The 15,057-nt window shown below is 33.8% G+C and overlaps 1 protein-coding gene across 2 annotated transcripts; it reads right to left on the bottom strand.

The window, feature by feature from the left end:
- Positions 1–12,710: 12,710 nt before the first annotated feature.
- Positions 12,711–14,293, bottom strand: LOC107854435. 2 transcript variants are annotated; one of them, XM_016699448.2, is made up of 3 exons: positions 14,027–14,293; positions 13,690–13,745; positions 12,711–13,501 (listed from the first exon to the last, which is right to left on the bottom strand). In XM_016699448.2, the coding sequence occupies exons 1-3, from the start codon at positions 14,210–14,212 to the stop codon at positions 12,829–12,831; spliced, it is 915 nt and encodes a 304-aa protein (XP_016554934.2). In that variant the 5' UTR covers positions 14,213–14,293; the 3' UTR covers positions 12,711–12,828. The 2 variants fall into 2 exon arrangements, with proteins under 2 accessions (XP_016554934.2, XP_016554935.2); XM_016699449.2 differs by having other exon boundaries at positions 12,711–13,411.
- Between the last annotated feature and the right edge of the window lie 764 nt (positions 14,294–15,057).

The raw sequence follows: 15,057 nt of genomic DNA, 5'->3' as shown, positions 1-15,057 counted from the left end.
CAACAGATTATACATCTATTGTAAATTATCAAATAGAATAAGTCATTTGTTACAACAGATTATGCATCTATTGTAAATTATCAAATGAATTAAGTTATATGTCGCAACAGACTACCCATTTATTGTAAATTATCAAATAGGTGTTACCATCTGTTGTAGTTGATCCTATGACAACTCACCCCTAGTCCTAGATTAATCAATTAAGGTACTAGTTAAATATATGAGGTATAACGAATCGGTTCAGCTCAGAGTGATCGATCGACGACTTTGGTCGAGAGGAACGCAATACCGTCTCATCATCCAATTTTAAAAAGACTCAATTGAAGTTATAGTTGACCCTATGAGAACTCACCCCTGGTCCTAGATTAATTAATTAAGGTATTAGTCTAACATATGAGGTAATGATAATTGATTTAGCTCAGAGTGATTGATTGACGACTCTGGTTAGGAGGAACGCAATATCGTCTCATCATGCAATTGTCAAAAGACTCAATTAAAGTTGTAGTTGACCCTATGAAAACTCACCCCTAGTCCTAGATTAATAAATTAAGGTATTAGTCTAACATATGAAATAAATTATTAGAAATCAATTGAAATTTTATAAAAACAAATGTTTAACCTGTTATAAAAGATTAACCATCTTTTGTGAATCATCAAACAGATTAAGTTATTTTTTGCAACAGATTATGCATCTCTTGTAAATTATCAAATATATTAAGTCATCTGTTGCGACAGATTACCCATCTGTTGTAAATTATCAAATAGATTGTCAGATGTCGCAACAGATTACCTATCTATTGTAAATTATCAAATAGGTATTGTCATCTATTGTAGTTGACCCCATGAGAACTCACCCCTAGTCCTAGATTAATCCATTAAGATATTAGTGGAACATATAAAGTAATAAGAATTGATTCAGCTCAGAGTTATCGATCGACAACTTTGGTCGGGAGGAACGTAATACCGTCTCATCATGCAATTGCCAAAAGACTCAATTGAAGTTATAGTTGACCCTATGAGGACTCACCCCTGGTCCTAGATTAATCAATAAAGGTATTAGTCCAACAAATAAAATTAACTAAAATTTTATAAAAACAAATGTTCAATCTGTTGCAACATAAGTCTTTTCTGTTGGATTTAATCAAATAGATTAAGTCATATGTTGCAATATATTACGCATCTGTTGTAAATTATCAAATAGGTGTTGCCATCTATTGCGACAGTTAACCAAGTTTTGGAAATTTTCAAATAAAAATTGTCATTTATTGCTTTTAGATGTTTTAACACCCTTTTTTTAAAAGCAATTTAGGTATTTCCTATCCGAGATGAAAAAGTTAAAATACTACGGCGGTAAAAAATATTACTTGGATAACTAAAAAATCTCCTGAGTGAGTAGTCTTATCTTGTCTTTTCAATGTCACCATCCCCTCGTTCCCCTCAAAAGTTATTAATGAATATTTAAAACCCATATCTAGAATACTCTCTCCTTCATCCATAAAGTAAGACTTAACTCATCTATCACTCTTCTTTATTCTCAATTCTCTTTCTTTCCTTTTTTCTTTCTTTTCTCTCTTCTTTCGGATGAGGATCCTTTCGGATCTCAATCGATTAATATCTTTTCTCGACTAAACTAGATGTTCTGATCCCTTTTCTTTTCTGACATTGCAGGTATGGTTCACTATTGCTCTTTTCATCTTGTCTTCTTCTTTATATGTCATTTAAATTAGATATTTACATCTGTTTATATTAATGATTTATCCATTATCAGTTTTCTATTTATCGAGAAAATTGAAGGAAAGATGACTTTTAAGTATTGAATGAATGAAACATTATTTTTATTAAAATGTGCAAAAAAAAGTCATCTGTTGGGAGAACTTAAAAAGCCTTGTTGTCAGTATAGTTTGATGAATTAGCTTTTGGAACAGACGGAGCAACTGTTTGAAGAAATCTAACCAGTAGCAAGGTTGGTTTGATTTATTCCAACAGATGAACCATCTGTTGCAACATGTCATCCATTTGTTGCACAATGCCTCATCGATTGAACAGATAGGTAATCTGTTGCATCAGAATGGTCATCTGTTGATTCACTCAATTTTGTGTTATCCTTTTGTATAGACGAAGCAACTGTTTGAAGAAGTCAAACCAGTAACAAGGCAGGTTTGATTTATTCCAATAGATGAACCATTTGTTGTTGTAATATGTCATCCATCTATTGCAACAGATACCTCATCGATTGAACAGATGGGTAATTTATTGCATCAGATTGGTCATATATTGATTCACTCAATTTTGTGTTACCCTTTTGTAATGTTCTTTTCTTGTTTGACATCAAATGTATTTCTCTTGTTTGCAAATAAAAAGAAGTGAAACTGGATCCACTTTTGCCCGACCAGTATTAAAGGCTAGAGTAAAGATGGGTTCGGAGGAATAAGCTGCTTACAGATGGAACCACTCCACATATGGGAGGTATATATTACTGATCAACTTATCATGAAAACACACATCCAGTACAATGATTTTATGAATGTTTGTTCTTTACAGATTAGGCGTTAATCCTTCAAACAAGATATGAAATTTTACAGTTAAGATTGTTAGGTTCGAACTGGTAAGGTTAAGGGACCAAGTAGGTGGTATCGATACCCTGTTACAATTTAATGACCGTTGATGCTCATACTTTTATGTCAAGTTTGGGGAAGGGTTCAAGTTTTTTACGACAGTGTAAATATCCAATAGTAATTGGACCGGTTCTAATGGATAAATGGACTTCTTAAAAGGTCTCCGAAGCCTCGCACTACAGCAAATAATAATGGAACCAATAGAAATTCCCCTGGTCCAAATTTGTAAGGATGGGTTACTGGAGGAGACTATTATACAACAGAGGTGCTTAGGAGAATACCTGTGAGGGAAGGGAGAGATTAAAAAGGTCATATATCATCTCAGACCTTGTTTAAGAGGAAACATAGGGTAGGAAGGAAAGTGTTACGAAATTGACTGATGAAATTGACATAAAAAATGAAAAAACTGAATGAGCTGCGAATGTGAAAGTGTATCTAAAAATAAAAATTCATCAGTCGTTGAAGAAAAAAAAGAATGGTTAAGAGGACTGGAGCTGGTCACTTTGCTAGAGACTACAACTAGCGAGCGTGGCCTCAATGAAGACCCACAAAATACAAGACCAGAACTTTAAGGAAGCAGCTTCACGAGCACGGAATGTGGTAAGATTGTCAGTCAGAATTAAAACCTGAACCAATTACTCCTAAATTAAAAATACGGGATCAAGCCAAGTTGGACAATTCTCAAGTTAAACTTGTATCCCATGCCTTCTATTTATGGCTCTGGTCGGGTCAAAGGCAGTGGAAATAATAAGGCATGGGATTTCTGCCCAACTTTAGTCCTTTTTGTTTCTACTGCCATTGACCTGATCATGGACATAAACAGAAGGAATGACATGCAAGTTAGACTTCAGAATTGACGCTTTGGATTTCCTAATTTTTAATTCAGGAGTTGTTGGTTCAGGTTTCAATTCTGACCAACAATCGTTTAAATTTTCTATGCCCGTTCTGGTCCTGCACTTTGTGAGATTCTTCATTGAGGCCGCGCACGCTAGTTGCATTCTCGAGCAAAGTGTTCAGCTCCAGTACTATTGACCATTCTTTTATTTCTTCAACGACTAACGGATTTTTATATTTGGATGCACTTCCATATTTGAAGCTCATCCATTTTTTTCGTTTCTCATGTCAATTTCATAGACCAGATTTGCTAGAAGTTCCTTTCTTACTTCCCTGTGTTTCCTCTTAAATAGGGTCTGAGATGATATATGGCCTTCTCCACCTCCTTCTTCCTGCACAAGTATTCTTCCAAACATTTTTTTCTGTATAAAAGTCTTCTCAAGTAATCCATTCATATGAATTTAGACCATGGGAATTTCGATTAGTTCCATTGTTGTTTGCCATAGTGCGAGGCTTTGGAGGCCTTTCAAGAAGTCCATTGTGCCATTAAAATAGGTCCAATCACTATTGAATATTTACACTGCCGCCAAAAACTTGAACCTTTCCCTAAACTTGACTCAAAAACATGAGCATAAACCGTCATTAAATTGTAACAGGATATCGATACCACTGTCTTGGAACCTTTTAGCCTTATCAGTTCACACCTATCAAACTAAACTGTACAATGCAGGATCTTGTTTGAAGGATCAGTGTCTAGTAAATAAAAAATTACATTCACAAAATAATTGCACTTTATGTGTGTCTGTCACGGTAGCCTGATCAATAATACATAACTCTCACGCATGAAAGTGGATCCATTGCACGCACCTTATTCTTCCTACCCCATCAAGACATGTCAGACAATGTTGTTTATTCATCTGCACGTATGTGATGACTATTTTAAAAAAAGAGGTGTGAAGAGTCGTGACTTTTTATCTTAACCTATTCAAAACAACTGACATATAGAATTCTCCATTTGTTGCAACTGATGAATCAGCTGTTAGAAGAAATCAAAACATCTCCAACATATGGTCCATCTGTCGCAACAGATAATCCATATGTTGAACAGATGGTAAAGCTGTTGTGACAGACCAGATAGTATTTATCCATCTGCACGCATGTAATGACTATTAAAAAATAGGTGAAGAGTCATGACTTTTTATCTAATACATTTAAAATAGCTGATGAACCAAATTCTCCATCTGTTAGAAGAAATCAAAACATCTCCATCAACATATGGTCCGTCTGTCGCAACAGATAATCTATATGTTGCAGAAAATGTTCCAACAGATGGTAAATCTTTTTTGATAGACCAGACAGTGTTTATTCATCTTCACGCATGTGAAGACTACTCCGTTTCATATTAATTGACCTTCTTGCTAAAAATATTTGTTTCAATTTAGTTGTCCTATTTATAAAATCAAGATAATTTTATTATATTCTTCCAAGATTACCTCTATTATTAAATGACTACATAAAGTATATAATTCATATTTATACTTTCAAAGCATAATTAATAAGGCCAATTTGGTAAAACAAGCACCTAATTAATATTTTTCTTAATGGATGTGCCAAGTCCATAGGCGAACTAATACGAAATGGAGGGACTATTAAAAAAAGGTGAAGAGTCATAACTTTTTGTCTAACACATTTAAAACAGCTGATGAACTGAATTCTTCATCTGTTGAAACTGATGAATCAGCTGTTTGAATAAATCAAAACATCTCCTCCAACAGAAGGTCCATCTATTGCAATAGATGCTAAATCTATTTTGACAGACCATCTATTGCACATTCAGATCATTTTTTGCAATAGTGCTAAATCTATTGTGACAGATGGATGATCTGTTGCAATAGCTCAATAATACTGGTTGTTATTAATTCCTCAAACCATTTTGAAAAGGTGAGAAATATAATGTAACAGAAAAAGTCACGACTTTTCACAGAAAATAAAATGTCACCAGTTTGAATGTAATTAATACAATGGAGCTGAACATTCGTGCCTTTTGGCCTGACACATCCATATTCAATCCTCTATAAATAGGTCCATCCTTAATCTTCATTCTACTCAACTTTATTTATTTCTTGCATTTTTTCTTTTCGTGTGACATCTTCAACCGCTTCTCTTCAAAGAGCATATTCTTTTCTTATTGATGTAAGTTTTTTTCGGTGTAAATTTACCAGTTGGTAGTATATGTTGCATTACATTTTGGACTCTTTTCTTTCCATTTGTCAATTCATGCGTGTTCTAGATATGATTGATCTTGTTTAGGATATTGCTATTCTGCGCGACACAATCTGGGAACTTCAGAGGCAGGTTAATGACCTACAGAGGGGGTTGGTCGTCGTGAGAGTGACGATGTTCAGAGAGATGCAGAGGCTGATGAGGGCTCTGCTGCGAGTTGATTGGTCGACTGTCATTAATGATGATGATGATAATAATAATAATTAGAATGTGTTTTTTCTTTTAGCGTATGTATTTTAATTTATCTATATCGGATCTATACCTAATGTATTTAATAAAAAATTTATTTTTAGTCAACTTTGGCTTTTTAATTCTTATTCAATTTTCATTCTGTCTATTTCTTCTTCTAAACATACATGTTAACATGTCGACGGTAGGAGGTAAGGAGCAATTTTGAATCCAGTAGCAATAGTAATTTTTGCTTTTGAGTTCTTTCAACAGATGGACCATGTGTTGGAACAGATTGGTCATTGATTGGATTTCTGTCAATAGATTATCCATCTGTTACGACAAATTTGTCATCTGTTGGAGGAAAATATTCTAGTTTGATAAAACTGTGTTGTGTTCTTCCAGCTAATGTCCATCTATTGCCACAGATGGGTAATTTGTTGAAAATAATTATGGTCTGCAGTATTATTTAGTTCATATTTTGTCTCTTTTTATTGATGCACAAGTTATTAAAAAAGATATTTTATATATAATAAATGATAACATTACGTTCACAACAATGAGTTAAATAGATAAAAGTCCACAACAAACAACAACACAAGTTTCTATAATTACAACGATCATGGTGGATTAAGATTCGGGCATGTAGTTCTTTTGTGGACAGCGCACTTATATATGGAGCACTTGTTTCTTTTTGGTAAAAATGATTCTCCGACTCCATGCCTCCTCTTATATGGATTTCTTCCCGGTTTGATAGTGCTTGGGTTAATATATGGAGGAGTTATTAATCTCCCCAAAATCTCTGCAGGAACAACCCAAGATTCTTCGGGAGACACCTAAGTAATATGCCTACTATAAGCCATTTCATATTTTTTCGCCGAATAATATTGAGAGGAGTGCTCGTAAACTTTAGGTCCATATTTTGGACTATACTGAGCTCGAAGCGCTTCCATGGTATGTGGAATGGGTATTTTGTCCAAGCTAAAACTCTACACGTACAAGATCTTGTTTGAAGATCGACCGTGGCAACATCACCATGACCGGTGATGCTGAATTTGTAATCTGTTATTTTATGAGATAATAACCTATTCCCCAAACAGATGTTCGTTGTTATTATTTTTTTGGTTTTGAGTACAAATCAATTTCTTTTTCGGACCTTGAACTACACATGTCTTTCGTTAAAAATCAACTATACTTCTTGTTTATTACTTCAAACACAGCCTTGATAGAAAACTCTCTTTCATCGCCAAATAATGAATTCACCGATTTAGCTATGTTTGATGTCATAATATTGTACCTATACAAAAGAATCACTTAGTACAATATCATACTAAATTTGTAACTCAAACAAGAAACTAAATTCATAAGAATGTACCTATCTGCCGGACAAAATGCCCAACTCCATCTCTTAAAACTGACACATACGAGAGTTCTGCTACCTTGGGATTTACATTCGTTATTTGATTGAAATGGTCTAAAAACTCCTCTCTACTATGTGCTTTAGCTGCTTTATAAAAAAGGGCCAAGACCTTTTCATTGTGATAGTTGGTCCGAATGTTCTCTCCAAGATGCCTCATGCAACAACCAAAGTAAGCTGAAGTGAAGAAAATTGAACCCATCTTTGGAATACTAGGATGCCTATCTAAAACAAAACACAACTCTTCGGTATCTTCAACGCAGCTTCGCAGTTGTTCAAAAAAAATTCATAAAAGGCATCAAATTTCTTTTTTGCTACACAAAAAGCGACAGGAAAGATGTGATTCTCCGCATCCTCTGCCACCGCCGCTAGCAGAACTCCATTATACCTGCTCCTCAAGAAGGTACCGTCGACGGCTATGCCTTTTCTCAAATATCTAAACGCTTGAATTCAAGCACCATAGGATACAAAAAATTACTTGAACCTTTCGTTGTCATCAACATGCAATTCCATCTTACTTTCGAGATTTGTGGACTCAATCATGTAACGGTAGGCATCCAGGATTGCATACCCATGCTCATGTTTCCCCTTAACCAAGTCCTTGGCAATCCCCATGGTCGTATATATCTTTCTATAACTGACCAGAACACCTAATTCCGTAAGGAGTTGATTGGCCATAACCCTTGTTAAAGGGCCTTTTCCATCGGGGAAACTACTCCTGAAATATTCACTGAGGACCTTTGCCGTGGCGAGAGGATTTTGGCGTGAGATATGCTCTGAACCACATGTGTGATGCTCTTCATGTTTATGAATGACGAATTTGTTAGAACTTGTGTACTTCACCGCTCTCAACCACCACTTACAGTTTGGATTAACACATTTGTAGCTAAAGACACTGTTCGAATTAATCACCTTCTTTATTCTGAAATCTTTTTTTCAAGTAAGAAATAAACACAGTGGTAGATAGTTCATTCTTGTCCTTGAATGACATTCCTTTGAAAAAGCCATTCCCATCGTCATGAAGATTGATAGGCTGTGTCAATCGAGAAAAACTTTTCACCGTATTAGTTACATCAACGGGCGTAGGTGTTTGATCATCATCTGAAATATTCATGTCTAGATCATCCAACCTATCATCAAAGATGTCTTGTTGTTGTTGTTCTTCTACGTTCTACTTCTCATTCTCTCTCGTCTTTTCAACCATGTACACCCTTAACACCGGCCTAGATGAATCACTAAGATAAGCATGCAATCGAACCTGATCGATTATCTTGAAATACAGTACCCTCTGATTTTCAAAGGAGCTGTGCATGTAGATGATGACGAGTTCTTCTGATTGACAATTCAGTCCATAATAACTGATGATTAAGTTCATAAAATCATCATACGAAACATCACTTTGGACTGTCATAGCTATCATCTCTAGCATTTCACCCTCGTTCCAACGCCAAACATATTGATTGCTCTTCTCAATCCATTGACCATGACAATTCACCCCTATTATTATTGATCCCTCCATTCGTGGTACCTAAATAAAGTCATTTGTTAAAAAAAGTTAATAGTGATTTCATAGTGCCGTAAATGAATCCTAATAGATGTGTAATCAATCACAACAGATTACTTACCTGTTGGGATTAATGTTACGCTCCTGAAACTGATTTCAACAGATGAGTCATCTGTTGTAACAAGTGAATCATATGTTGCAACAGACTATATATCTGTTGCAATAGATGAAGCACCTGTTGGGATAGATGTTACAGTACTAGATCACCTTTGAAGCTGATTCCAACAGATGAGTGATATGTTGCAACAGATAATTAACCTATTGTGACAGATGACTTACCTATTGCAACAGACGATGATCTATTGAAATCGAGGTCAAGTTTTATCACAACAGGTTACTAATATGTTACAATAGATATTTATCATCTGTTGGAATTGAATTCAGGTTTTGTTGCAATAGGTTAATAATATATTACAACAGAGTACAACAGATATTTAATCTATTGCAACAGACAACACGTCTGTTGGAATTGAGTTCAGGTTCTGTTACAATAGGTTATGAATCTGTTGTAACAGATATTTATCACGTTGCACCAGATAACTAATCTGTTGAAACAGATGGGTCATATATTGCAACAGATGACCCATATGTTCGATTCATGTTAAGACTTATAAAACCATAAACATGAATCCAACATATCAGTCTTCCATTGAAATAGATGCCTCATCTGACGCAACAGATAATTTATCTGTTTAAATAGATGACTCTTAAGTTGGATTCATGATCGGGTTTTATCCATTGTTGGAAAAACAGCACAATAGCAGCTACCCAAATGATAAATTCAACTAAAAATCATAATTTGACTTACCAAAGTTTCCTATGAAGTAATGCCAAAGTGGAAAGTGATGTACGAAACAAAATTTAACCTAAAAAATTGGTTAAATAACAATAGTAGCGGTAACAACAACAACAATGGTCAACAAGAAGAAAATGAGGATGATAATGAAGTAGAAGATGATGAATAAAGCAGCAGCAACAATGACCAACAAAAATCACTAAGACAGAGAAAACAACAATGGATGAGAAGAGAGAGAAAAGACACCTTTTTTTCTCTCCGTTTTTCGTTATATTAGGTATAAATATTTGGATCAAAGTGTAAAATTTAAAAACTTCTGGGTTATTCTCAAACTTACCCAACTTTCTTAATCCATAATAAAGTAATTGTCACGTCCACTCAATTATTAAGACTTGTATCACCTACACCTCATTTTAAAACTCTTTTATCACCTACAACCCAAAGCCCCAAGTAACATGATAGTATTTGTTCGTTTTTTACTTGTCCACTAAATAAAAAAAGGTGTCCAATAATTAATACTTGTCGAGTTTGAAAAATCAATGAATAATTTATCATTTTATCTCATTTTACCATTGTTGTTAAGTACTACTCTCTCCGTTTCTAAAAACTTGTCACATTTTATGTGTGCACACCTCTTAAGAAAAATATTGTAATTACATGGTAATTTGAATAAATTATCCTTATTTATTATTCATCTCTATTTAATACTTTTTTTTCATCAAATAAATATCTCTCCATGTTTATAAACAAGGGTAAAAGTTTGAAAAAACAACTAATTGTGTCTTATTTTTCAAAAATGACAAGTACTTATCGAATAGTCCCTCCGACCCAACTTAATTGGTCATCATACTAAAAGTAGCTGTCACATATTAGTTGTAGACCTTAGTAAATCAAGAAAGCATTAATTCAATTTTTTTTATTGTATATTATCCTTATAATTAATTCTTTTTAAAGTATTCACACTCGTTTGTAAAGTTTTTTTTTTTTTTTAATTTACAAGGTGAATTAGTAACATGATCTTCTTATGATTCTTAAAATGCATGTAAAAAGGAAATTGACCAACTAATATGGAATTGAGGGATAGAGACAGAGCTAGCATATACTTAGGGGTCATCTGAATCACCTTTGGTAAAAAATTGCATTATATATACATGGTTAAAATTATTTTTTTATGTATATATAGTAGATGTTGAACCTCCTAACTTTGGTTAGTTTATATGTGTATTTCTGAACCCCTTAATAAAAATCTTCACTCCGCCATAGTTGAGGGAGTTTTTATTTTTAATAAGAATGACAAGTATTTAGGAACGAAGGGAGTGCTCATTTACTTGTTACATTTTTTAAATTAAAGTATTCAAAGGGTGATAACCTAAAATTATTTTTATTATTTATTATTTTAAAAATATATATTAAATTAATTGTGAACAAATAAAGTTGAATGAAGATAAAATAACGTTTTCAAAAAGATAGCGAAAGTAAAAGAAACGGCAAGAAAAACATTAAGTCAAAAGCCTTACGAGGAGTGTTTTGTATTTTTGCGTTCTGCATGGTTTCGTCATTATGAAACATATTTCGCTTCCCTATTTTGTTTAATTTAATTTAATCTCTTCCCTATTCTGTTTATATCCTATCCCTCCCCTGCCAAATATATTATCAAATAGATTAATAAACAAAAAGGTGCATATTTGAGCTTGACATAGCAAATTTTATGTACATGGTTATTTAGATGAGTCTATTTTTTTATTTTTCATTCAGTGTTCATTATTCATATTAGAATCTTAACTAATTTGAATCACACAGTGCAGAATTCATTTTGGATTGACGCCCCCAACTGAATTTCTTCATATCCATAACTTGAACTCGAGATGACAAGACTTTTGTGAAGACTGGTTCAGTACCACCATTACACCACAACTCATGTTGAGACTATTATTAATAATATTACTCCTAATAACTATTCATTAGTTCCAAAATTGATACGGCTAAATGAACTCTCCTTGTTGGCCACGTTTCTCCGCTAAATTTCATCTTCAACATATTATTTCCATTTCAAGGATTAACCATCTCAAATTTTCGGTTTCTTTACTACCATTTAGTAATTAGTGGATGAGAAGAGTTGCCTTTATTAAACATTGAAATTACATTATTTTTATTTGGTCAACGTCGAGAGGAAGTGATCGATCTAACCAACTACACATAAGTATTCTCGATCATTTCCATGTAATAGGTTTAAATATTTTAAAATTCCATGAAGCAACAGTTCTCGGGTAAAAGTCAAACTATTTTTAAAAAGTTATTTTAATTTAGTATTTACCCTTGAATATAATAAATGTGAAGTCTTGAAAATATATTGAGCGATTAATAGTAACAAGGATAAAATAAGTAGAAAAAAATAAAATTATGCATTGATTTTTCAAATTAAACAAATATTATTAACAAAACAAAAAAAAAATCCCAAACTATTGAAAATCGGTCAAATTTTGATATAAAAAATATCCTCACCCTTAGTTAAATGAACCATAAATACTCCTCGACTTCGACGGAGTTCCACCTCATATAAAAACTCTTTAAAAAATTATCTTCTTGCTAACATGGCATTTAATACTCTAAGTATTAAATTCCCATGCCATGTGAATTAAAGTTTTATCCTTATATATGCCATGTGAATTAAAGTTTTATCCTTATATATGGTCTACGTATAAACGTCTTCTGCACATGCCAAGGCTTACACTGTTTTAAGCAAAGCCGATGTCATACTAGCACCATGAAACCGAAATCAACAGCTTTTTTTCCCCCTAATTTCTTTTTCTAAGTAAACAAAAATCTAGCACGTCCTAAACAAACTATTTAGTCTTTTTGGTCAGTCTTCCAAAAAAACATTATTTATTTTTATTTGATAACTATTTAAATACACAACTCAACTTTTACTCTTATTGAACTCACCAAGGTCCCACTTAATTAAAAATAGTATTAGCACATTTTTAAATAAAGAATAATTTGATAAATATCACCTTATTTCTTAAACTCCGTACTCAATCAAACTATGCCACATAAAATAAAACGGGGAGTACATTCTAAAATAATTTTAATAACACACGTCGACCAAAAAACATTACATGGATTAGCTAGCTAGAAATTGCTGTTTAGAATTTCACATTAGAGATTTGAGTGACCTGGCTTTGATGGGCTTACGGGCTCTTTTGATCAGCTTACAGTTTTCAACTTCTTCACCATCATCATCCTCATCTTCAACGTGCTCAGCTCCTTCATCATCCATTTGAGGAGACGAAGATTGTCCCCCTTGAGTAGTACTGTCATGACTAGAGTAGATTGCAGCTGCTCCTGCTACGGGTGGTGCTGTATTATTATTATTCTTCCCAGTAGATGGACCTCTTTTCTTGCCCCATAAAGGACCAAAACCAGAATAATAATAATATTCGGAAGACGATGATTTCTTAGGACGATGAGGGCGGCCGCGAGAACTCGGAGTTGGCTCGGCCACCATCGCCACAGTTTGCTTTATTTCGGTGTCGGAGTTAGCAGCAGCAGTAGTAGAATATTGAGCTGAGTTGTTGCTACTGCAATGCTTCTTCCCTTGAGCAAAATGGTGCTCACATAAATTATGCCCTCTTTTTGCCTCTCTACTGCATTGCCATCCCTTCCCGTCATTCTTGACGCACATTGTTGTAACATTATTATCTCCATCTACCATCTCCTCGTCTTTCTCGAAATCACTACAATCAGCAGGCACATCAGCGATATTATTGTCTAAAAAATTCATCTTTTTCGTCTCCCCGTTATCGTCCAACTTCATTGACGTGATGCTACAGAAAAAGCAATGCTCGCTAGCTCAACATTACAACCAATTACATTTGTATGTACATACCCAACTGTTACGCCAAAATTTCAAATAGATCTTGGAAAATTATCGTTTTCTGAACCACATAAAAAGAAATGAAAGGTACAGCTGCTAGTAATTAAAAATAAATTGATGTAATAGTCGAAAAGATACCTCTGTTGAGAATCAGAAAAGGTTTCATTTACAACACGGCAATCATATCCATCCAACTGCAGCAAATGAAATTAGAAGAAAAAAAAAATCATTTCTAGACAGAATAAAAACTGTGCAGCGGAAAATAGGTATAAACAGTGAAACAAATCGAAGATAGAAGGGTAAATAAACGATAGAAATGGTGGGATTGAGATTCATTGAGGAACCCTAATGTGGCGCTGTAAGTAAAACTAAACCCTAAAACGAAAAGCAGAAAAATGAAGGAACGAAACGACAGTTCTTGAATAGATCTGTGAAAAGGGGAAGAAAAAAAAGGAGATTTATTTATTAAACTGACCTGATAAGAAGAAGAAGCCGGTGGTGGAGGAGCAACAAGTAGTGGCTGCTGGTCAATAATATTATTATCGTCGGGGAATGTGATAACATCCCATGGAGACTGATTGAGCTGACAGAGGTGAGGACCGGGGAATGGAGAGCAAGTGTAGAGGAGCGGGGAAATTTTGGCATGCTTCCTTATTCTCATGGTTGAGAAATTCTCTGTAAAACCCACACAAAAAAAAAAAAAATGTATTTTTTTGAGGGGTAGGCACGATGGGAAGCAGATCCAAATGGGTCTTATACTCCCTCCGTCACATTTTAATCGTTCCAAATTTTCTAATTTATTGTTCCATTTTACTTGTTCTATTTTACTTATTAAAACAAGATAATTTTTTTTCTCATTATACCCTTAGTGTAATTGATTGCTCTTGTTATTAGCATTCTTGGAAAATGTGGTAAAGATGAGTACCATTAAAAATACACCATTAGAAATATAAATGGTGTTTTGATATTAGTCCTCCATCAATATTTGAACTAACAACAAGACAGAATTAAGAGGGGCAAAATGGTAAAGTTATATTACCAATCATTGTTTTCTTAATAGTTATGTCATCCCAATTTGGAACGGGTAAAATGAGACGGATGAAGTATATTTTTATTTTTATTTTCCTTTTTTTCCCCTCTTTGTTAAGTACTTGGGCCCCATCAACCTAATTGAGGGAGGGAGATAGAGGAGGGGGGGGTCGAGGGGGACGGTTGTGTTCTATTGGAAAGAAAAATGATTTTTAGATAAATGAATATTTTTTTTTAAATTTCTGGTACACATGATAAGATGGCATTAAATTTATATATGAGGATTAAGTTTATTATTATATTTATATTATATTAGATTGAAAGTATGAAATGATATCGAGATGAATTAGTAAACTGAATTAGTTTTGGAATCTCACATTATCCCATTTAACATTGGGACTATATTAATTCATCCCCATATGATTTAAATTAGTTAGAGATAATAATCTCAATACAATAATTTTGAAATAATTTAAT

Source organism: Capsicum annuum, chromosome 2, assembly GCF_002878395.1.
Source record: "Capsicum annuum cultivar UCD-10X-F1 chromosome 2, UCD10Xv1.1, whole genome shotgun sequence".
NCBI lineage: Eukaryota > Viridiplantae > Streptophyta > Magnoliopsida > Solanales > Solanaceae > Capsicum > Capsicum annuum.
The sequence above is the reverse complement of the archived record's forward strand: the minus strand, read 5'-3'. Positions and strand labels throughout refer to the sequence as shown.